This window comes from Cryptomeria japonica, chromosome 10, assembly GCF_030272615.1.
Source record: "Cryptomeria japonica chromosome 10, Sugi_1.0, whole genome shotgun sequence".
NCBI lineage: Eukaryota > Viridiplantae > Streptophyta > Pinopsida > Cupressales > Cupressaceae > Cryptomeria > Cryptomeria japonica.
In genome coordinates, this window is record NC_081414.1 from 658,618,999 (window position 1) to 658,644,386 (window position 25,388).

General features: G+C 38.9%; 1 protein-coding gene across 6 annotated transcripts in view; it reads left to right on the top strand.

Annotated features, from left to right (window-relative positions):
- Positions 1–387: 387 nt before the first annotated feature.
- The window catches only part of LOC131073372 (proteasome subunit beta type-7-B), a 90,718-nt gene continuing 65,717 nt past the window's right edge, over positions 388–25,388 (top strand). For 2 of the 6 annotated variants that reach the window (XM_058009791.2, XM_058009788.2), the window contains exons 1-6: positions 388–515; positions 1,880–2,055; positions 2,700–2,841; positions 3,031–3,127; positions 3,256–3,325; positions 3,602–3,706. In XM_058009791.2, coding sequence (XP_057865774.2) covers positions 1,912–2,055; positions 2,700–2,841; positions 3,031–3,127; positions 3,256–3,325; positions 3,602–3,706 — 558 coding nt within the window. In that variant the 5' untranslated portion in view covers positions 388–515; positions 1,880–1,911. Of the gene's footprint in view, positions 516–1,567; positions 1,630–1,732; positions 1,781–1,879; positions 2,056–2,699; positions 2,842–3,030; positions 3,128–3,255; positions 3,326–3,601; positions 3,707–25,388 lie in introns of all 6 variants that reach the window. The other 4 variants (XM_059213506.1, XM_059213508.1, XM_059213507.1 and 1 more) reach the window with 3 other exon arrangements.

Below are 25,388 nucleotides of genomic sequence, written 5' to 3' on the forward strand. Positions count from 1 at the left end.
TGTCATCAGTCTCGTTTGTGAGCTTTTGTGCACCCAATGCCAAATGTTTTCCATCTAGTCTCAAGCAACACATCTTGCACCTAATGGACCAAGGTTTTCTTTAAAAGACCCGTCAAAATTTATTTTTATCCATCCATCCTCAAGCTTAATCCATTGAATTGTCTTCACCTTGCAACAAGATGGATAAACCCAATTTTACCCATTAACAATCTATATTTTTATATAATTATTACAATTATATATCATAACTTTAATTAATCTAAGTTAAAATTCATACTTAAATTGATTTAAATTTATTCTCTAGTTAGATAAAATGATTTTATTCCCTTAAAATTTTAAAATATTTATGTAAAAGCACTTTTTTTTTTGGAAAAAAAGTGCCTGTTTTTATGTTTTGGTTTCTTGGAAGTTAAGTTAGCGTTTAAGGAGGCGCGGAAATAACAGACCGCGCTGATTCAAATCGCCAGGGTAGCCAATGTTGCTTCAACGGTAAAATCTCATTGAGCCTGATCGAGGTAGGCTCCCAGAGTTACACTGTATTTTTTTGTGCCTTGGATGACATACATTGATGTAAATTCAATTGCATTATGATACAGAAAATGGAACGTGGAAACATCTAAAAATATTTTTCATTCGCTTTTTCGCTTCGTAGTAATTTGTTTTGGTTCATAGTGGTCCAGGTTTTTCTAAGGCCATGACTCTGAAAGACATGGAAATGCTACAGGATTAATAGTATAGTATAGATATAAAAAAAAATGAATAAAACCTTCTCGTGGAGTAATGTTCTTCTCATAAGCCAAAATTTAGGCTATATTTTTTATTTAAGTCACGTAGAACTTGTACCTGGCTTTGTTCATCGGAGACAAATTTTACTTTATCTAACATTTTGTCATGTCTCCCGAAGATTTGAATCTCGGGCAGTTCCTTTATAGAAGCCTTGATGCTATTCCTATACGACAAATGGTAAATTTTATAGACTTTGAGTATCAGAAGTCCATGATTTTTTGGAGAGATCTATGTGAGAGCTTTTATCATCCACATTTGAGCATGCGTGATCCATCATCAGGATATAGAGATTAACGATTAACTAGGATATAGAGATCAATGCTTAACTTGCTGTTTTCTTACTATAATTGTTATTATCAGGGTTAGGGTTTAAGAAAGATTAATTTCTTTTTTTGGATCAGGAAGTATAAGCTTGGACAGAGTACTGTTGGAACATAAATGTATAGCTGAGTTTCAATACTTTGGAACTTTCGCTTTTAACGGCTTAATACAGCCAAATTCTTAGGTTTTCTGTTTTTGTTTTCCCCAATTTAAGGAGATTCCAATGCCGTACTTGTTTCCAAGAGTTTGTAACAGGAGCCTATTTTAGTTATCCCAAGCGTTGAATTTTTGTTTAGTAGTTTGAGTTATTCCTACTGCTTTAAAGTGCTAACTATGATTATAGTTGTATTTTGATTATTTCGTATCTGAACTGAGTTTCTTGTCAAAATTATGTTTGAATTTGAAAGTTAAACATATTTACCATATTCAGAATTTAACACGGTTGGTTGACATAGGGCAGTACAAATTATGAAATTTAATTGCACACGCAAGCTACACTTGGGAAGATGAGCAGCATTTTAAGTAAAGTTTTGCATTTTTTAAAACTTTATTATGCTTGTCCATAGAAAATTGTTCTCGCAGTGCTGGAGTTCTTGACTTTGTTTTGGGTTTATTCGCTTCTCAGGTAAAACGGCAAAGGGGATTTTGTCTTAAAAAGAATAAGCAGTTTGAGGTTTTGAAGTCTCAGGGCTTTGAAGTTTGTATTGAAGTTTGAAAATTTGAGGGCGTATTACTTTGGAAGTATTTTAAATTTTTTAATTGCTACTGGCAGAATCAGAGTCCAGCAGGAGGCAGATTCAAGATATGGCGAGTGCTGAAATCAGTCTTCCTCCTAAGGGGGGATTTTCTTTTGATTTGTGTAAAAGAAATGGAATGCTTGTTAAGAAAGGTGTTGAACCTCCTAAATTTCGTAAAACAGGCACAACAATTGTTGGTCTTGTTTTTAAGGTCAGCTCTTTAACCATTCTTGTTTTGTGCATCTTTATGTCTTTTTTTTGTGCACTCATTTTTTTTTTCAGTCAACTGAAGGTGATTAGCAGCTGTAATTTATGATTCCAACAGAGTCTGTGTTATATTTAAGAATGGTCCAGAAAGGTAATAGAGTAATGTGTAAAACATGGAGGAGGTTCCCTGAAACATTTAGAAAGCGAGGAACTGGCAAAGTAGGGTTTTAAATGAAGTGAATATATAAATTGCAGGGTTTCAAACCTGAGTTTCAGGGGAAGGGGAAGGATGTGATAATGTTCTAGGTATGTTGTCTATTCAAGGTCTTTGGAGGGGAATTGTTCGGTTCCCAAGGCTTGCTATTATTGATTGGATGAGTACATATTAGATATAGTTTCAAGTGGCATGGAGTCTTTTCTCAAATTGACACACAATGGATTTATTTCTTGCAATATCTAATCTGTTCATTTATTTCACAGTCAAGATGATTCTAATTTATTGCTCTCTACATGTTTATTTGCATTAGAAGTATATTTCACTGTTATATAGTGTCATACTTTAGGCATCCCTTCATTTTGTTCTCTACTTTGCTTGATGACTTCCAGTCCCATTGAAAGATTTTACCAGTTAGAATGTTTTCAATTCAGGATGGAATCATTCTTGGGGCTGACACTAGAGCCACCGAAGGTCCAATAGTGTGTGATAAGAACTGTGAGAAGATACACTGTATTGCACCAAACATATATTGCTGTGGAGCTGGAACTGCTGCAGATACAGAAGCAGTAACAGGTTTTTTTTAATTCTCTTATGTTTTTTCGCTTAAGTATTTATAATAGTGGAACCTATTTGATGATTGGTGCTGCTATAAAGTGAAGGAGGGCAATTTCTCAATTGGAGCTATACAATTTCATAGTTCTATTTGAAAATGCTTCATTATGTTTATGATGAGGTACTAAATGTTCTTTTGTATTTTTATAGATATGGTCAGCTCTCAACTTGAGCTCCATCGTTATGCAACTGGTCGGAAATCACGGGTTATTAGTGCCCTTACTATTCTTAAATCTCATCTGTCCGGGTAAGTTGCCATTAAAGTCACATGTAGTGTGTGCACTGTGAATCATTTGTTGTTATTAATGCTGCTTTTAAGAACCTGTCTTAACTTGGCAGACAGAATTAATACCTTTCGTTTACCTCTTTGAACAGTTATCAAGGCTATGTGAGTGCAGCCTTAGTACTTGGTGGTGTGGATGTTACTGGACCACACTTGCACACTGTAAGCTGCTCGTGTACCATGAGAGTTTTGATAAATTATATGATCACCTCCTTTCTTTTGTGTTCATGATTATTTAGTTATTAATTTATTTATACATTAGGGCTCAAGGCTGAGTGGACAAACGCATTAAATCTCTTGGAGTAATATGATTTTTGAGATGCTGAAACTTCTGTTATCATCAGCTCTTTGCTTTGTGAACCGCTTTCATTTTCATGTTAAGAGTGAGTGAACAGGCTTGATACATCTCTTAGAGAGTTCTATTCTTTTTTAATGCAGATATATCCTCATGGATCAACAGACTCTCTACCCTTTGCTACGATGGGTTCTGGATCCCTTGCTGCCATGGCTATGTTTGAGTCAAGATACAGAGAATTCATGACAGTGAGTTCAAAAGTTCATTTTCATTCATCTTTTGTTGTATTTTTGATCTCACCAGTTTGGCTTTATTTGCTTATTGTGGAAACTGCAAGTTGCTTTTTGACGCTGAAGCCATATTGGTGCTTTGTAAATGTAAGTTATCGAAAATTTCAATTACTATTTGCAGATCAATAATGGGAACGCTTGATAGCAAACTCGTCTTTCAACACATGTTTTGTTTGCATTATCTACTTAAGTGGGTTTTGGCTAACTAAATGATTGCATATTTTTAAACGTCTCAAGTGATTTCATCTGCTATTTGGGTTTGCTCTCAAAATATAGATTAGGTCAAGAAAGCAATAATCGTTTGGGGAATTAATCGGCAAAACAAAAGTATAAGAGTTTTTCAAAGAATCGGGAAAAAATCGGATTTACAAAAAAACGTAAAAAATTGCAGAAAAACATTCAAAAACTACTTTTTTTTGATATTTTGGGGCATTTCCATAGCATAGAGATATTGTAGGCAAATAAAATAGACACTTGAACACATGAATTGCAGGAAATAGATTTTCGTTGTTTATATTCATATCATTGTTTACGTTGCACAATATAAATGTCATGTCCCTATGCTAAATGTACATAATATGTTTGTATGTGTGTATTTAATTTCCGATATTCATTTAATACTTATGTCGCTGCTCAGAAAACAGTTCAAACCTTATTATGTTAGATTAATTAGTGAATATTAATTAATATGAAATCATAAGTATTGCGTTGATCATTAACAATTATTGTTGAATTTAAATTAATATACTTAACATACCTATAATTATTAATGTAAATATTGCATGGAATGTGTAATAAATATAATATTAAATAAATGCACTGGGTATGCGTCTGAAGAGAGACACGACCCAAACAAACAAAAAAAAGGGCAGCAAACTATAAAGTAATCACGTCTCTTCTAAAAAGAGACGTGACCCTCAGTTTGACCCGCCACATACTATAAGACAAACACATCAAAAGGGGGACAAGGGATTACGGGGGGAATATATGGAAAGGGAATCGACTGCAGCCAGGAGACCGACTGCCAGGTATGCCATCATACTCAGATTCTAAAGGATATGAAATTATTGGTACGTTAAAATCATAGCTCTACAAATACGTCTGTAGAATTATATTTCTGTCGATGTTTAAACCAATTTCCAAACTGTATAAAATATACTCCATCACAATGAACTTTAAGCGATTCTAACAGATCTTATAATTCTGATTAAAAGACTGAAAATAAGCATCTTTTATAACTTACACAAGTATAATAAATAAGCTAATGATAAAGTCTGAACCAAGAACACAATAACATCATATGTAATAACTTATCATTATATGACTGCTCTTTGAGAGAAGGGGGATCTGTAGTGGGGTCGATTGCCCACCTAAATAGCCCACCTACTGTGTGATGATGAACCAGTAGGCCAGGAGGGCAAGTGACCGCTCCTGGGTTTGGGTCTGGCATGATGAACCACCATTACCATGCATTGTCCTTTGGAAAGATGCAGGTCATTTATAAGATAAAGTATAAATCTGTTTGGGAGAATAATTAGGAGAACTGAATCTATGTGATTACCCCACTCAATTCTCATTGCGTTAAAGTGAATTGAGTATGAATAACGAACTGAGTTTAACTAATTCTGGAATGGCACTTGTTCAATATTATTTCTGTTTCTTGTATTTGTAATCGATGTATTTTGAGGATACTTTCGTATGACTTCCGTTGTGTTAATTAATACAAATATAGTATTTTATGATGAATAATTAAATTCAGTTGTTCTGTAAACCTAATTCCCAATTGTATGTCCTAGTTTCTGACTTGTCTCCTTATAATTTTTGCCAGGCAAACCTATCAGTAATAGTAATCTAAGAAGGGGACATCACAATATACTACATAAATAATATCTAGATGGTGATAGATGTCAAAATGTCAATTACAATATAGTTTGTGACTTTGAACAAAGTCAACTTGTAAACTAAGTACAAAATTCCAAAATATCAAATGTAGGCAATGACATGCTAGAGGGCAGGAGGCCTTGATGATGAAGCTTTGGGGTGAAAGCCTCTCCTAATTTGTTCAACACCCACGTTGGCTTCCGTCATGAGATCAAAATCTTCAGTTTGAAGCCTCACTTTGGATATATCTCATCGAGGTCAATTGGCAAGCCTTCCTCAATAGTTCCCGATTTTGCCCATGTAGAAATTAGTGTTTGCCTTACAAGTGAAAAACACAATGAATAGTGAATACAATTTCAATAACTGCAACTATATATTAATATTCTCACTTTGAGCTTTCCTTATCTTCAAGCAGAAGTTGTGATGAACAAATACCAAGTCATTCATCCGTTGTTGTGATAGGCGGTGGCATTTCTTGGAATGTACGGGTTAAAAAACACTCCAATTACGCTCACAAGCTGATGAGCTGCATGGTTGGTTCAAAATGCGCACTGCCATCCACCTTAAATTTGGTATTTCGTCTCCAAAAGAAGCCCACCTTGAAGCTGAAAAATACATTATATGGAGATGATATTGTAAGACTAAGAATATCTTATAATCTTAACAAACTTAATGAGCATGTTGGCAAAATAAAGAGATTGTCAAAAGTTTATAGAGTCTACTTGGTTGAATAGTTTTACTGCTTTGTATAGAAGCCCTAGAAGAGAGAAAACCCTTAACATGCTTGTATACTTCCAACTCTATCATAGCCGCATCAAATTTTCCCAAGTTAGGAAACATTTTTTCCATGCACTTGAAGAAGCCTTGTTTGATCTCAGCATCAATTTCCATGAAGTCAGTCTTATAGAATAACAAAGGATTGAGCAAGTATACCGCAACATGGAGAGGAGTATGCATTTGTCCATTCCATCTCCTATCAATTATGTCCCACAACGACATATACCTATCCCTGTTCTTTTTTAGCTTACTCCTTCTCACCTCCTTGGTCCTATCCATGGCCTCATATTGTAATGTTCCCTTTTTCGCTCTAGCTTGTTGTGGGGACCATTAGCCTATTCCAGAGACCCGTAGGCTAGTCGGAAGCAGAAATTAGGGTTTTATACTTAGAAGAATTTTAAGAGAAATTTCAAAATTTCATAGCATAATCAAATTTAATCGGATTAACTTGAAATTTGAAATCCATGCCTAGGTGGATCATCTGAAGTAGCAAAAAGCCTAAAATCTAGGGATTTATCTTTTTAGGTCGAAACTTGGAGTTTTCGAGTTCCAGTCGAAGCTGGTCAGTGGTGCAAGTGTAAACCCTAGGTTTGCATCCCGAAAAAGCAAAAAAGCCTAAAATCTAGAGATTTAGCTTTTTAGGTCGAAACTTGGAGTTTTCAAGTTCCGGTCGAAGCTGGTCAGTGGTGCAAGTGTAAACCCTAGGTTTGCGTCCCGAAAAAGCAAAAAAGCCTAAAATCTAGGGATTTAGCTTTTTAGGTCAAAACTTGGAATTTTCGAGTTCCGGTCGAAGCTGGTCAGTGGTGCAAGTGTAAACCCTAGGTTTGCATCCCGAAAAAGCAAAAAGCAGACATCCCTAAAAAAAAGGGAAAACTTTCTAAAAATAGCCATACCGGGGATTGGGCTAAAAATGCCAAAAACGGAACTTCCAAAAAATAGGAAAAAGCAAAAAAGCAAACTTTCTAAAAATAGAAAGTTGTCCAAATTCGTCCAAATCAATTGCGATCTTCATCCTTTGGCCTTTCTAAGCACTCTGGTGGTGTTCGCATTTCGGAATCACATAACTTGCAAAAACTAACTTTCAATCGTTAGGGCTTGAAATGCTCTGAACTAGACAAGGCTTGGGGAAACTGCAGCAAAAGGTCAAGGGACACTAACAAAAACCCTAGAAAGCAGGAAAAGAGAGGGTCCCTATTTGCAATGGGGCGATGTGTGAAAAAGGTCACAACACTAGGTATGTATACTCTGTAAGCTTTAGAGGTTTCACTGTACCCAACAAATACTCCTTTCTTTCTAGAAGGTTCTAACTTTGACCTCTTTTCTTTGGGGACATGAATATAGACTGGACACTCAAAGATCCGGAGATGACTTATGTCAGGTTTGTTACCAGTAAAGGCTTCTTCAGGGGTTTTATTATCAAGAAGAGAATGAGGACATCTATTTTGAATGTACACAGTTGTCCTAGATGCTTCAACCCAAAATGAGGTTTCTCTATTTTGGTCAAACAACATAGCCCTAGCAGCTTCTACTATAGTCCTATTCTTTCTTTCAGCTACCCCATTTTGTTGTGGGTTATAAGGTACAATTAACTCCCTCTTAATCCCAACATTTATACAATAATATTTAAACATATCAGAAGTGTATTCCCCCCCATTGTCTGTTCTTAAGGTTATGATTTTCTTACTTGTCATATTTTCTGCAAGAGCTTTGAATTCCTTAAATTTAGAAAGGATTTCTTCAGACTCTTTGTACCTCAGAAAATATATCCAGGTCTTACTAGAATAATCATCTACAAATATTACATAATATAAAAATCCCCCTAAGGAGGGTACAAACATGGGTCCACATAAATCAGAATGAACTAATTCTAATACATTTTTGGATTTACTGTTGCTAGAATTAAAAGACCCTTTAGTAGTCTTTCCCAAGGCACACCCTTTGCAGGCTCCTTCAGAATTATGACTTAGTTTGGGTAAGCCAATCACCATCTTCTCTATCTTAGGTAGGGCATGGAAATGAAGGTGCCCTAATTTTCTGTGCCAAAGTTCATTCGAATCTGGAGTCTCATGAATCAAGGCTAGAGGTGGAGTGGTGCAGAGTTTGTAGAGGCTCCCCTGTCTTACTCCAATGGTGTGGGCTTTCTTGATGGTGGAGTTCTTTGGCCAAGCAAGTACCTTTCCTTCCATAAAGGTTAATCTGTAACCCTTATCTTCAAGTGCAGAAACTGAGACAAGGTTTCTCTTTATACCAGGTACAAATAGAACTCTAGTCAGTTGTAAATGAACGGGATAATGGTCGTCCATTTTTGGACGAGAATCTTTTGGTTGAATAGTGGTGGCATATTTATTACTGAAAGTATTTTGACTAGACGTGGGTCCAGTCAATGCATGTCGTCGTCAAAGAGGGAATCTTCCTGCTTGCCGCCTCCTCATTTATTGTTTTATTCTCTGTGCATGTCGCCGTTATATGGAGAATGATGGGCATTTATTCCTTGCATGGGTGTTTGCTATATTCTTGGCATAATCAACATCATGGGGCACATTTAATGTGCTAGTGGGCGCCATTTTAGGCTCTTTGAATTAATTGTACATGGGCATAATGGGTTATTTATTATCGATTCCCACCTTGTTGCACCTTGAGTGGGGAATCTTCTAGGGTGAAACCCTAATTAGGGTTTGCATGGCCTGAGGCCTATATAAAGGGGTGACCCCCCTCATTTGTAAGGGAGGAGAGATTATTGTCTGAGATTGTTGCATCAACATTGTGAAGTAGCTAACTTAATGCATTGTTCAACTTGATGGTGTATTCTTGTTCTACTTTGGCAATCTGCATGGTCTTGCTCTCTTCAATTAGATTAGATTTGCTTATATGTTGTTAGAAGAACTGGATTTGATAGGAGAACTTGTTGTAGAATCCGAGCTCATACTTTTGGTGTGCAGCTGATTGTTGTACGCCGTGCAAAGTTAGCCTGAGCTTGTTGATGTGTATGCGTTTAACTTCGGTTGTCAGTAGAGATTGTTTGATCCGATGGTCTGTATTGATGATCTGAAAAGCCTCCATGCACCCTTTGAAGATTGCACGACCTTCGTATAGTTGTGCTTTGCTGGCGAAACAAAGATTGGTTTGATTTTGCATAAGTAATCCTGTCTCCCGTTCTTAGGATTAAATTAGCCTTAGCCTAGTTTTTCTCTACCCTACTCCTATTTACTTTCCGCATAATTCAAAATCTAAAAGACTCAAAACTAGAGCTTTCATTGCAAATCATCCGCACAGAAATCTTTGAGCTTGCATGAGTTTTCTCCAATTGAACACACGTAAGGCCCCTTGGGTTATCAACAAACCCATCAAACATTTGAGTCATGTCCACGCACTGAAGGGACCTTGGGATTAGCCGTTTGAACTTTAAGCAATCCTAGCATACGGATTAATCTGGATCAAGAGAGGATAAGGTGACCATTGGTGACTTTATTCTGTGTTAGACGCTGTCATAAAAAACATGTCAACACGTCCAATGTTTGTTTGACTCTACTGCATGATCTTGAATAGAATTAGAGTTTCACAAAGTACCCAGTCCACCAACACGCTTGTCCACATCCATGAAAAGACCATCCCAACATTTGCAATACTTTAGGAATCCAGTACTTCCCTGCATAATTCTATCACTTTCCTCTTCAGTGGTGAAGACAACAATAAAAAATACTTTTGGAAAGAATTTGGTGATCTCTTGAGTCTTCCAAGTATTCTTGATCCATTTTTGAATTTTTGCCCCACTCAACTTTGGCCTGATAAGTCTACATCTAATCCCAAAATCTTCCAGGAGTCCAATGTCCATCTCTACTTCTTCGGTCAATTTGATGATTTGCATTCCATCTAAGTCATTATGGGAATCTGTGGCGCCATTCATAGAGCTGTTAATTTGATTTGCCTTTGTTATGGAGGTCTAGGGTTTGCTATGAATTGAGAGTTTGAATTTTTGTTTTTTTCTTTGCGTTGTGCAAGCCATTTTTTTTATTTTTATCAAAGTCATTATAATATTATATTATATATTATTTTTTTGATTGGTAATAAAGATAGTATTTTATTAATATAAAAAAGGCTCATACATTAACTTTGTCAGATAAAAACAAAACCAGGGATCAACCCTTTTCACTATTTGAAGATGAAGGAAACCTTGCCACATATACCACCTGAGCCATGAAATACTGCTTACGACCAGAAGCTACCCTGCCTACAATCCGTTATCCCACCATCCAAAATTTGGCTCTAAGCCATTGTTTTGGAATACAAAATTAACAACACCAAGTCTTACCAAACTCTTTAACAAGAAATAACACAAAACTCAAACAAAACTTTTTTCTTCTTTTCACTAGGGCCATTGACCCAATAGTATTTTGGTGCAAAATTAGTCTTATTTGCATCATCCTTCTGCTTCGCCTCTCGTGCCATTCGAAGCTCCACCTTCTTCTCATGAACAAAAACTTTCAGAGCCTCCCAACCCACCTGTGTGTCCTGTGTTATGGCCTCTTGGTCTGCTCCATCATTCTAGAGAACGAATGGTCTAAACTTCGCTTCATTTCTATCTTGATTCCTTCCAAACAGTCGCCTCAGACCTCTTCCCACCACAATTCGCGCCATCAATGAGGTCAATCCACACAACAAATGGTCTAGGATGCACGCTTTTGCCACCCAAATCACATCCTCTTTTGAACCAAACACCAATCCCCATGCAACCACCATAGAAATAATGTTAGCATTCATTTTGTAACAGTATTCCAACCTCAAATACTCCTCGCTCAACAACACCTCCATGATTTGCAAAAACATGGGGTCGTCAAATTTGAAAACTCCCCCGAGCCTTTTTTCTGAGACCTTGCCAAAAAAGCCAGTTGCTATTTAATAAAGTGAAGCAAAAAGTTCGTTTCCATGACTGCTAGTTGTGCACTATTCAAACACCCATCTGTCACTGTTTGGAGCTTCCTTCGCACACCTCAACCTTGGAAAAGCCAAAGCACCGCCCACCCTTGCACTTAAATGGCTCCACCTTACCCCTTGTCAATTCTGCTGTAAATATCATCAATACATCCTCGTGTTGATGGTGTACGATGCAACCAACTCAGCATTTTATATTAGGAACACTCATGCCACCTCCATTTCGAATTTTATCAATCCGCCACACAGTTTATTGGAGAGAAAACCTACGACGTACTAACTCAAAGTCAAAGTGCATTAATAGCGCTACATGGATCAATCGATACACATCAATACGCCCAAATGATGAAGGAGATCGTGGGCGATTCATCCGCCTGCCAACTCCTCGGTAATGTCATTCTCCATCAAACTGTTGATAACTCGTGCTCGCTAGGGCCATCCCACCACCTCACATTTTGATCATTAAATTCACACCCTTGATAAGTGATCTGCTTCAACATTTCCTTCCATTTGGACATGCGAGATTCTAGAATCTTGAAAGTTTTAAAGTTTTTGCTCAATAATAGAAATGAGTTTATTAATTTTCCAACATTGGGAGACACCTTTTGCAATTGCCTCCGTTACTATTTTTGAATCTCCTTCCAAATGTAGCTTAGTAACTAAGATTCTATCAGCTAGAGAGATGGCAAGCAAAGCAACTTGTGCCTCCACTTCATTATTGGTTCCATTCATCAGTCATTTTGCTCCCCTTGCCAAAACGACCCCTTTATCATTTCTTGCAATGCATCCCACACTCGAGACACTTGGATTCCCTTTTGATGCACCATCAAAATTAATCTCGGTCCATCCCATCTCCGGTTTTTCCCATGTTGCACTACACTTTGAACCTTGAGTAGGATTAATCCTACTAGGCACATTAACGGGCCATTATATTATATATTATTAATAATATATTTTTATTATAAATTTATTACATATATTAGTAAGAAGATAAGATGATATTATATAGGTATATTATATATTAATAATTATAATATTGATATTATATATTAAAAAATAAAAAATTAATGCATAGATGCAATATTGTGTTGAATTTAAAAAAATAATAATAAATACTTCTAGAAGTGCAGTTCTATCAGATGTACATAGTGCATGAGAGAAAAGAATGATGTTACATCTAGGTTTTTAGCAACTATGTAAGAATAAATATCTATAACACCAATGAAACTTCCATTAAGACAAAGGAAGTCTATTATGTGTGGTACATTCCGTTAGGGCCTCTTTAACTTGTGTGGTATTTCTTAATGACTTGTTTTCTTCCTCCTTCTTGGTTTTTTTACACACATAATAGCTCTTATTTTTTAGGTGTTGAGCATAAAAATTATCTTACTATAACAATATTAACAAAAAAAAACTACTAAAACACAGTATGTCAAAGGTCAGTTCCTAAACTATTAATCATCATTGCAATGTTCTTTATTCTACAATGTGATTGACAAGTTACAATTAATATAACCCATGTCATTAATCTTGTTATTACTGTATAAAAATGTGTTTCTATTAACGTCATTTCCATAGTGGATCTTCAATTAAATTTTACCTTTAATTTCCTATCACCGCATCCCTTGAACCTCCTATAGGTGCAAGTGCTAGTTCATTTCTCTTTGCAGAGAGCTTAATTGGGGGTTATTATTGATTGCAGTCTAATTAAGGGAGATAAATATTATAGAATCGAATGTTTATATGGCTTCCTTTTAATAGAGAGAAATAAGGTCTTATCTTTGTTTGCCACATACGGGTAAACGATTAAATGCAGAAAGTAAATGCACAGAACATAATGGAAATATATTAAATAACTAGTCTCTGTATTAATTCAACAGTCCATGTACATCAAGTGCTTATAACATTACATCAGACACGACTATCATGATGATACTAAGAAGGAACGGTATGCAATATATAATACCCGAAGGGGTGCGACCAACCGTCGCGTCCAACTGCCCTTCGGGACGACTAACTAACTGACCGCCGTAACTCGTTATTACCGATGACAACATAAATGTAATTTTAAACCCTAGGTATATTAATCAGATTTATATAATTGATTGTGCCCTAGGTTGTAATCAGATTTGCAGTATTTTAGTAAATCAACTTAGATTAATTATGCCCTAGATTGTAATCAGATTTGCAGTATTTAATAAGCCAACATAAATCAGAAATAAAACAGTAGACAAACAAGCATACCCTGGGAAAACCTCCAAGGAGGAAAAACCCAGCATGAAAGACCCACAGGTCAGATTATATATTCTCCTCTAAATATAAGTACAATACTTAGCTTGAATCTGATCTTCACATATCAGATCTTTCCCTTGTATGCTTCAAAGCCTTGCATAAAAACCACTATGTCCTCTTGGACAATTTCACACCAATCTGAAATACAATTTCGCACCAATTTGAGATAGTTCGCATTCTTCCTTGAATTCGCACAGCAGAGCTAAATCGCCTTTGTATGTGAACTTGATAATTGTTTATTGACTTACAAATTGTCATTTATTTATATGCATCTTTTGCACTTTGAAATGTAAGTCGACCTCCTTGGTTTTGGCGCCAATACTTAAAATGGCATGTATTTAGCATAGCATGGCAATGTGAATGAGAAAGGGTCACGTTACCCTAGGATAGGACCCAGTCCTAAAGGGGGGTTCGGATGTTGCCTTAAGGCAATCCGAACCCCTATAAGCCTAGTTACAATCAACAATAAACATAATATGACAACATAACATAATGATTATTCCTGACAACATCATCCCCCCCAAGAAAAGAAGTCGTCTTCGGACGACATAATACAAAATAGAGATGACATTAAACAAAACCAAGGTAGAGAACTGCAGGAACTGCGAATGCCAGTCGAGCGTGGAACTCATACACCTGCTGCGTTCTCACTTAAAAACCCTTTTTTGCTACCATCCTATGCTCAAGTGCGGATGTCACCATTATTGCTTTCGCAAGAGTTCTTTTTTGTTTTTTTCCCTTGACAACCCAATCCTCCTGTGCCTAACCCAAACTTGTTTGTGAAACACGCTTTTCAGCCTCCACCAACTGCTACTCAAACGACACTGTCTCCCTAGCCAATTTGTCCTCGATAGCCACCCGCGCTACCCTCTCGACATCCAACTCTTGGGTACGCCGAGCGAAGTCTCACGCTAGTACTGCCTCCAACCTGGTGGTCAGCTCCTCCTGAGCCCTCTATGCATCCACCAAGGCAACCTCACGTCCAGCCGAGACATACTCCGAGTTCCTCAAAGCGTACCATTCATGCCTGGAAGTGGCCACAACCTTCGGGCACAAAGGCTAGGAGACGCCTCAAATCCTTCATCACACTCCCCAAAGGTTGATAACTGAACTGAATAACTCCCTGGTGCTATATGACTTTGCGTGCCTACAATGCCTTCCCTCAGACTCTGTTCGCAACGTCCAAATCTGTCTCCCTCTATGGCTTATGGCTTCCCCACCAATGCTTAACTGCCAGTTTCTTTCTCACAGTACGGGACAACCCAACACTTACCGTGCCTTCTCTGATGCCTTCGCCCAACTCAAAAAGTGTATTGTAGCTCAAAAATAAACTGGGGTCTGGGGGCAATGCCCCTAGCGGGGTCGAGGGGTTGCGCCACACGAAAGTCCATGGCGTGCATCATTTTTGTGATATTTTAAGATGTCAAAACCCTTCTTCTCCACTCTAATATTTTCAGCGTCCTGGCTCCAGATGTCATCGAATGATTTTTCAATCTGGTCGTCGTCGTTTGTTTTTTTTTTCCACTGTAATGTCCCCGATGGCACCCCGGCCATACAACCTCCTCGTACGGTCAACAACACTGACACCTCCAATCGTACGACCACCTTCCCATGCGGTCAACACCCCTCCACCGTACAGATCACCCCATTCGGAATACACGACCAACCGTCTACCATACACACCGTACGAGTCTCCTTCTGCACGCCGAACGCTTAACTACCTCCTGGATGGCTATGTATGGCTGCGTATGCCTTGCGTGTGCCTGCCCTGTGCTTGCGTGGGTGTTGCGTTGTTGGGCGGAGTGCGTTTGTGCGGGGCTGTGTTTATGTTTGCGGTGGTTGTATTATGCGGTTATGTCCTCGGGCGGAGTTTTTATGCGCTTATGGCCTCGGGCGGTGGAGGTATCCACTGCCGGTGGTCCACCGTCGGTGTTGCCACCGCACGGTGGTTCCACCGTCAGTGGTCCCACCGTCAGTTTTGTCACTGCACGGTGGTTCCATCGTGGTTGTTTTTTTTTGCCGTATGGATCGTACGGATTTTTTTTAATTTTTAATTTTTATTTTTTTCTAAGTGTCCAGATTCGGCTCGGGTTTCGTGCCTCTGGGATCACCCTTTCTCGGTTTGCCTCGCCTAAGAGTCTCCCGCTTTGGTCCCGTGCCTCTCGAGTCCCCTGCCCGGCCTCTCAAGTTCCCTTCCATCCTATCGAGTTCCCCTCCGGACTCTTGGGTGTCCTTCCGGCCTCTCGGGTCCCTTGTGCGCTTTTCGTGGTAGGGTTTCAATTTGGACCCGTTGGTGGCAAGTCTATTTTCAATGGCCATCCAAAGCCCTGGAACCACAAATTCTACAGGGACCACGGTCTCCTTCCTGTACATAAGAAGAAGAATAATAAAGATTTTGAAGGCTGCGACCTTCCACACAGGGTTCCAATTGTTGCTGACACAAATGATCTTGGGATTATCTACGTCACCGAGGTTTGGGGCGTCTCCCTTCCAATATTCTCTGTATTTTGGTAGGTACACCTCCTCTGTTACTTGCTCTGGTTCATCTACTTTGAGCTTGTAGCTTTGGAACATTTCGTAATCCTCCATCTGCCAGTGGAAGAGCCCGTTCAATGACCCCGTCTCATCCTCGGAGCACTCTCCTAGTTTGAGGATCCCTTCGTCGTTGGGCTCCCTGCAGCCCTGTTCTTCGTTCCTCAGGTTGCCTTCTCCTTCACCCTCTGATTCCGAAGATGATGCCAGTTCCACACTAACCAACTGTGTCCCGAGGTCTATGATAAACTTCCTTCCTCCATTCTCCATAGACAGAGTGTTCTTCTTCCAGTTGTGGGTGCCTTGGCTGCCACTAGCCACCTTCTCCCTAAGATCGCATCGTACCCTTTTTTCTTTAGTGGGATTACCACGAAGTCTAGTATGAAGGGTTGCGCCCCGATGGTAACTTGTTGGCCCATCACTGTCCCGATGGGTTTGATTCCATGTTGATCTGCTCCCAGCAAATTGAATGTAGATGGCCACAATGTCGGCTTCCCCAGCTTCCGCCAGGTTTCTTCTGGAAGAACATTCACTCCTGATCCACCATTGACGATGGTATTGGTTAGAATGGTGCCAAGGATACCCATCTCCACAATGGCCGGGTTCCTTCCAATGTTAACTACTAGCAGCATGGGGTCTATTGCAGACCCCCTAGGAACATCTGTGCGGTGGTTGGGAGAGATTTTTCAGCAATGTCGTTCGTAATTGAGGCATTGTCTGGAGGAGGCCGTGTACCTTCACAGGCACCTCCAGTTTTAATTTTAAAATTTGATTTAGTATAGCCTCCTCCGCCTCCGGTCGGCTGGAAGTACCCGTTGTACCCTTCGCCTTTGCCCTTTCTCATATCTCTTTCTCAATTTCTTCCCGTGCTTCACGTACCCTTCGCTTCTCTGTCTCCGGGTCTGGGCACATTGCGTGTCTGGCTTGGGCGCGGGTTACGACCAACACTTCCTCTTCTTTGGTTTCCTTGATATTGAGCAAGTTGATGCCGGACTTCGGGCAGGTGGCGTCTTCATGGTCTCTCGGTCTGCACCATTTGCACAAATATTGTGTGGCCTCTCCCTTTGGGCAGTCTCGGGCGAAGTGCCCCCACTGGTTGCACGCTCTGCATTGTACCATCGGTCGGCCTTTGGAGTCGTATTGGATCCGACTCCTTGTATTGTTATTGTTGTTTCGTCGTCCCCACCGGTTATCTCGGTAGCCTCCCGATGTTGCACTGTTGTTCGCTTGGGAGCTGCCGGTACCACCCGATGTAGTTGGTTGTTCCTGCGTAAGCAATACTTGTTGGTTTCGTGTTTTCATGTTGTAGGGGCATTCCCTGGTGGGATGCCCCATCAACTGGCATATATCACAATAGGCCTTCTTTTGGCAAGAGCCTTTCGTGTGGCCGTCCGTCTTACATTCTGTGCACCAAAGCTCCCCTTCGTCGGTGTTGCTCTGACCTCCCTTCATAACCTTCAGCTCTTTCATCATCCTCAGCATGTCCTTCTGCAGGGCTTGCACCTTTTTGCCGAACTCGCCATCGCTGCTGCTTCCCTCAGAAGAGTCATCATCCTCAGACGAGCTATCCTTCTTCTTTTTCTTCTTGGATGTCTTGGTCTCGCTCTATTAAATGCATCTTCGTACAAGGTTGGTGGAACAATTTTCATCTTCTTCCAAGTGGAGTGTTTCAGTCCCTCCACGAACCATCTCTTTTTCAACCCATCCATTGGTTGACTCTCCATTTTCCCCAACAGTTCCTTGAGTCGCCGACTATAGGCTCGGATGATCTCGTTCTTGTTCTGCTTTGTGCCATAGATTTCGGCTACTATTTCATTGTCGTCTCTGAGGAGGCGGAACTCTATCCCGAACTCCTTCTTCAGGTCGGGCCTTGTGCTAACTTTGGTCTTATCCATATCTAAGTACCAGTCGATGGCCACTCCCCTTAAGATTGCTGGAAATTGTGTTACCCATTCGTCCTGGTCGGTAACACCGTTCGTTGACCATATGGTTTCGCAAGTGCGGCAATGGTAGACGGGATCTTCCTTCCCGTCGCCGTTGAACTTCGGCAACTTCTTCTTACTTGCCATCCCACCGCTGGGTCTCGCTCCTCTGGTGCCTTGTGTGCTTGTACCTGGTGATCCTCCACCTCCGCTTCCTGCACCTGACCCTCCACTCGTGGGTCCTCTGGAGAAGGTTGTTGACCCCGAACCGAACAAATTGCCTCTCGTATGGTACCCTTGTGCTCCCTCGGCACCGTCGGCCATACCGTCACCTTCGGTCCTCTCCCTCCGGTTGTCCTCCAAAATGGACAAGTTTTTTAGTAGGTCTCTGGTAGCGTCGATCAGGTTTAGACTTCGCCTTGTTTGTTCCACCAACTCTTTGCGACTTCTTACCCTACGGTGGTATTCTGGCGAACTGTAGAGTTCTCCTTCAGCACCCTCCGTGACTCCTAGGTTCCCTTCGGGCAACCCTATGACAGTGTAGAGGGTGTAATTCTCTCCGTCTATCTCTGCCTCCGCAACCTCCATGACACCTCCTGGGTTCCCTTCGAGCAACCCCTCGGCCGATCGTCCCTCAGCAAGCTACCTTAGCCTACGCCTTTGTTCTATTTGCTGTTTGAGAATCAACCCTCTTTGTGCCACTTCCCATTCGTCACTTTGTATCTTTTTATTTTTATTCTTATTTAGTATATTTGGCATAAATCACTTCCGTACATAGCAAGCACACACCATGTACACAAAAAAAACTTTTTAAATTATTTTCCCTTTCGGCCACAATTTATCTCAACATTGTGCCGGGATTATTACAGGGTTCAATTTCCCCTTCGCCTCTTGCAATCACGCTCTGCGTCCCACGACGATTGTTCCGTTTGCGCGGCGTCGGCCTCTGGGTTAATCTCACCGACGGGTAGGCCCATCGTGTTTGTATGCCATCCACTCCTTCCTTTCTTGAGTATGTCTAGGCAACGGCGCCAAATGTTTCCCACATATGGGTAAACGATTAAATGCAGAAAGTAAATGCACAAAACATAATGGAAATATATTAAATAACCAGTCTCTGTATTAATTCAACAGTCCATGTACATCAAGTGCTTATAACATTACATCAGACATGACTATCATGATGATACTAAGAAGGAACGGTATGCAATATATAATACCCGAAGGGGTGCGACCAACTATCGCGTCCAACTGCCCTTCGGGACGACTAACTAACTGACCGCCGTAACTCATTATTACCGAAGACAACATAAACATAATATGACAACATAACATAATGATTATTCCCGGCAACAATCTTCCGCTGGTAAAATTATTATGAAGCTGTGGAAATAAGAGGCATCTTATTAGGCTATTCATTTCCAAAGTTTGGAATATTTGTTTTGATATTGCCGTGAATTAAAGAGCTGAGAATATAATTTTTAGCATACAAATTCATATCTGCTATAAATGTTCAAAGGAGCTGACTCCATTAAGGTCTTCATATATGCCATGATATTAAGCGCAGGAGTTGAATGAATTTAAGCATTTCATTAATGGGGGTTATAAAAATCAATATGTGCAGCTATTATCATTTGCCGCTCCATTATTTTGGTGGCAGAATATTACAAGTTGCAGAGCTTGAGTTCTGGGGGTACAAAGGCATTCTGCAGGCCATGGATTTCAAGAGGAAAGTACTCAAGCTGTTCTGTGCAGGATTCCTTTAATTCTAGAACTTGGCAGAAGCTTGCAATTGCAGGGACCTGCATGGGGCAGTATCCATTGGCAGAAGACTTTTTGTGCATTCATCATAACACCAGCTAGGCATATTTTCACTTGTGAGTAATCCTATTATATTAATGTCAGTGCATTATTAACGCTACACATTAATATAATTTTATATTGATTCTCTCTGTCGTGTATTATTCCTGTGCATGAATATTGCTGTCAATAAAGGCCATTTCAAATTGTTCTTTGAGGCATTTTGATTATTCAGTTACCAAATATATTTTTATTATCTTATGCTTCATAGTTCATTGCAAAATTTGGAATTGAATGCACCAAACAAAATATATCAGATAGTTGCACATCAATATTGAAAGCTTGTTTATGTTAAGAAAATTATAGTTCTAGATTTGGTGATCTTTCAATGGTATCAGAGCCAAAATTCCGTCAGCCTGTGGGATGCTAAGAATGATTACAAAAATGGAAGAGAGGGAAAATGAAATTGCAGCCTCAACAATTGCTGGATGGTATAACAGATACCAAAAGTTTAATAACCTACTAACTTTTCAGGAATACCTTAAGTCTGACTGGTAATACCATACCCGTGAATGAGGAGATTATCAAAATTTTCGATAAATACTCGAGTGAACTTGAAAATGTCAAGGCTACTGAATCTTTTGATAGCTACTACGTAAGAAAAAGGAAAGAGGAATTGGATCCTGAATCAGGATCTCAATCAGAGTTGAAAGAAGATCAAATTGTGCCTAGTCAAGAGGGAGTTGATGCTTGTGGATAAACTGAAATGAATGAGAAAAGTAAAGAGCTGAAGCTAACAGAAAACTCAGAAGTTACCATTGAAGAAAGAATAGAAAAGAAAGCGGAATCAATTGCTTGTGATCTGCAGCTTACAAATGATCATGGAAAAGACAACCATCAGCCATATAAGGATATGATCAAGCAAAAATCAACTATTGCACCTCAAAGTGGAGAATACACAAGTCCTCATGGCGACCTCAAGGTTGAAGAAAATGCTTTCTCGGAATTGGCCAAACCAGCATTGACCGAACAGCTAGGTAGAAGTATGAATCCTACTAATGTTCCATTGCTCAAACCAACTCTACATCTTATTGACAAGGAATCAAATAGTAATGATATTCATACATATGAAAGCAATACAATAATTTGGTCATTCAGTGAAATTGATTTTCGTTGCTTCATACTCATGATTACATTGGAGAAATACGTGTCAAGATCATATGAGGTATGTTGTCTTAGAGGGCCGAGGCCTGATTGTGGAGACTAAGAGTTAACTAAAAAGAAGGTCCTTCAATTTGATAATGTTTGGTTTGTCATAGATACTTCACCATGGAGTCGGTTGGAGGCAAATAACATAGCAGCTAAGGAGGTGTAGCTAGGAGAGTGTGTGACTTTCAGCTGGAGACCTCTCATAGACCAGCACTTATGAAGAAGCAACCTATATTGGAAGAAGATGCAATAAAGGACAACAAAAACACTTTGAAGAGGTTTGAACATGATTCAAATTTTCGAAATTTGACCGGCAGTCCTTTGTTATCTCATGAGCCTTGCATCGAGGACACTCAAGAGTGGTTTGATAAGTATGGGGTGAAAGTTGAAGATTCAGATTGTGCAAAGTCTGATTTTGTATCAGTAGTTGAAAAAGAGCATGATGTAAATGATTCTACTTACTATTATGATGGTGATCCCTTGACTGAGCGTGAATGGTGGCCAAGCTTCCAATCATGGATATTGTGGAGAAGATGTCGTGAAGGAAGCTGATTTGAAGAGGCATTATTATGAAGACAAATCAAAAAAGTTGTATGAAGATAATAGGCCCCATGAGTCACATCATTTAAAAGGTCAATTGAAGGTAAACGAGGATATGATTATTGCAACCCTAACTTGTAATACCCTAAAAATGGTCATCTAAACCATGGGCCCCTAATCTCGACAACATCACCAAGGTCCTAACCAAAAGACAATTAAATCAATCTTGAGCACATAATTAATTCTTTAATTATCAAATATCGCATGGCAAAATCTATTACCCAATATTAATTATATTTATTTAATTAATTGAATCATTCCAAGAATATTCATTTTGATCAATTATCCTATTTTAATTTATTAAATATCTTTGCATATTTAATTAATTAATAAATTTGCCATTCAATCATGCAAAAAAGAATTAATTTACTACAAAACAAAGAGTTGAATTGAAAATTAAATAAAAAGAATTGAATTGAGAGAGAATTCAAACTTGAGATATTATTTCTTTTTCTAAATTGAGAATTTGAAATCAGAAAAGCAATTAACTGAATTATTAATTATTCTCTTAAATTGGAACTCAAAGCTTTTTAGAAAAAGAAGTTCAGTTGCATTAAAAAGACTCTTTTCTTGATTAAATTGAAGAATTATCTATTTTTATCACAAATGCATGGAATTTTTATTATTGTTTTCCAATGCAACTTGGACTTCTAATTCGAATGCATTTCAATTGAACTATAATTGGAATCTATCTCAAGGTTAACTCAACCTGATTTCTCAATTGTTTCAATTAATCCTAAATTGAGTTTTTTCATCATCTCTCTGTAATTCTCTATAAATTCAGTCATCAGCTCTCATTCCAATCACTCCAGAGATTTTTGAGAATACGTCGTTATTATGCTGATTTTGCTCTGGAGTCATTGATTGATTATTATTGCTTTTTTTAGATTATTTGCATCCATCTTGCATCCATCTTACATCCATTATTGCTTGCATCCATTATTGCTTGAAGTAATTTTTTGCTTGAATTATTCATCCATTTTTTACATCCATATAGCTTAATATCATATAGATTAAATCTTTCGTCTTGGTGTAGTCTAGTCACTGGTATTGCTTATAACAAATTGAGAGCAATCCTATACTCACATCTTGTAGAAGGCAATGGGTCGCTTTGCTATGGTTTATTTTTATTGATTATTGATTACTAACCATGCATATAATGACTTAATTGAAGTGTTGTGCTTGCAGCTATAGGTTCACTTTTTCACACACACATAACTCACTTTGATGATACTCATAAAATGATGGCAGATTATTGGAAGGCTCAAGGGAGACACAATAGCCTTGAAGGAGAACTATCTCTTGCAGCCACACCTAAGGAAGAAGTAAATAATAAAATTGTAGAGGAGATGGAGGATCTTCATAGAGAAGAGGATTTAGTTTGCAACCATGAAGAAGATACATGTAATTTTTAGTTGGATGCTTCTTTTGGACCAGCCTTTGTTGAGGAGCAACCTCTCACTAAATAAGTTGCAATGACGGCTCAAATTATGATCAAAGGAGAAAAGATTGTTTATACTCCTTGTGGGCCATTAAGGGATGATAGTGTTGCAATTGGGGACAATTTTATGATTGTTTCAGAATGGAAGAGATCTCCTTGTGTTTTGACATCTCATCATGAAGAGGGTGATTTCTTGATTGGACATGATGCTGCCATAAATACAGAAAATTCTGATTTTTCGATTGTTGACAGCAGTACTTTAGTTGGGACAGTTGGCAACCTTGAGGAGGATGGTTTTTGGTGTGGTACACACTTTGGGACAACAAAAATCAATGGCACACCTATGAACATGACAGCCAAGAGGATGGAGGCTCGAATCAAGCTTGAAGTATGTGATTTTCAGTTAGAGACATCTCTTGGAGCAGTAGTTGATGAAGAACCTTCAATGTAGAAGAAAGAGTGTTTGAGGCTCTTGAGGACACTACGGAAAGGTATGACTGCCATTCTGATTTTTTGCTTGGCAACAACAGTTCCTCACCTTTGCACAATCATGAGATGGCAGCCACTTCACATGAGGATGATGGTATTGAGGAGTCTCCCAATATGGGCACTCAAATTTTGTGTGAGGAATGTATTGAAGATTCAAGCTACAAAAGTTCTAATTTTGTACATCATACCTTGGAGGAAGTAAAGAAGTCACAAAGTACGTGTGATGGATGGCTACAAAGAAATAATAAGGCCAAGTGGTTGACCGCTCAAGCAAGACAACACTTACAAGAGGAACATTCAGATTTGTGTGGACATGGAAAGAGGTATGATTCAGAAATTTATGTTCATATACATCATGAGGACCAGGAGTTAATTCTTTTAGAGAACCCATTGAAGGCTCAAAACATAGATGAAGATTGGATAGTAGAGCACACACTTGGTGGATCAACCACTAGTGTTATACCTACTCATGTAAAGGGCAACATAAGCAAATTGGTGGTTGAGCCTTTGGTCATTTGAAGAGAGTTTGAGGAATTATCTCTTTTAAAGGCTCACATGGTAGGGCTTACACTTTTTGGACCAGCATATGAAGGAGTGTATATGGATGAGGGCATTGGTGATTCAGCTTTGTTAAAGCATATGGACACTCTTGGAGAAGCTATAATTACCAGTGTTCCACAGTTTTTGGGGATGGGGGAATAGGTTTTGGGGATGAGGAGATAAAGGGCCTAAGTTTGGGGACGACAAGGGGGACGATGATGGGGGGTGGTGGTGTTGATATACATATAGTACTTGAAAAACTAGTTGTGAAAAGATGCATAAGTGTTACATTTCAAATGAAACTATGGAAAATTAGTAAAATTATAAATTAGCAAAATTGCAAATACTAAATACGAAGATTTCTTGAATGCTAAATAAAATTTGAAAAATGAATTAGTCAAATTGAAGATTTTTATTATATCGAAAAATATCATAAAGATGATCTGTAAAAGCTTTTGGAAATGATTGTGTGTGAGTTTTTGATCAATGTTTCAAATCACACTCCATGATCCATCATCAGGATGAATGAGAGCACATTAAGGAAAAAATGAATGGTTGTAGAATAGGATGATACTTTAAAAGGGGGGGAGAGATGAGAGAAAAAGACAAGTACGACAATAAATAAATAAAATTAAAATGTTAAAAAGACAGAAAGAACAAAAATAAATAAAATAAGAATTGGAAAAGAACAAATAAAGGATCCTCAAAACGCTCACCATTAGAGCACATTTAATTTGTGATAAAGAATACCTAGAACCTGAGTTGAACCACATGCACAAGGTATTCTTGCTGAATGGGTATTCTTCTAAACAAATTTCTAGAATATTCGACCATGTCAGGTCTTGGCTTATTTTGAACCCCAGACCTTCCCGTCCTTCCTTCTCGCTAAATGGATCCCTTCACTATATTGAAGGTATTTCCCACATAATCAACAAGATCCTTCTTAAGAAAGGCATTTGCTGTGCTTTCAAGCCATGCACCACTATTAAAAGGCGTCTTCTTCCCTTCAAGGACTCAAGAGACTCTTTCCTTGACTCGGGTGTTTACAAGGTGGTCTATTCATGTGGCACCCCCTATATAGGTGAAACAGGCCACTCCTCCACTCGTATCAAAGAACATGGTGCAGACATCAGACATGACCGGGTATCCCAATCGGCTCTTGCCGAGCACTCTTCCTCGTCCAAACACCATATCTATTTGGAGAACACACAAATCTTGTTGGAGTATA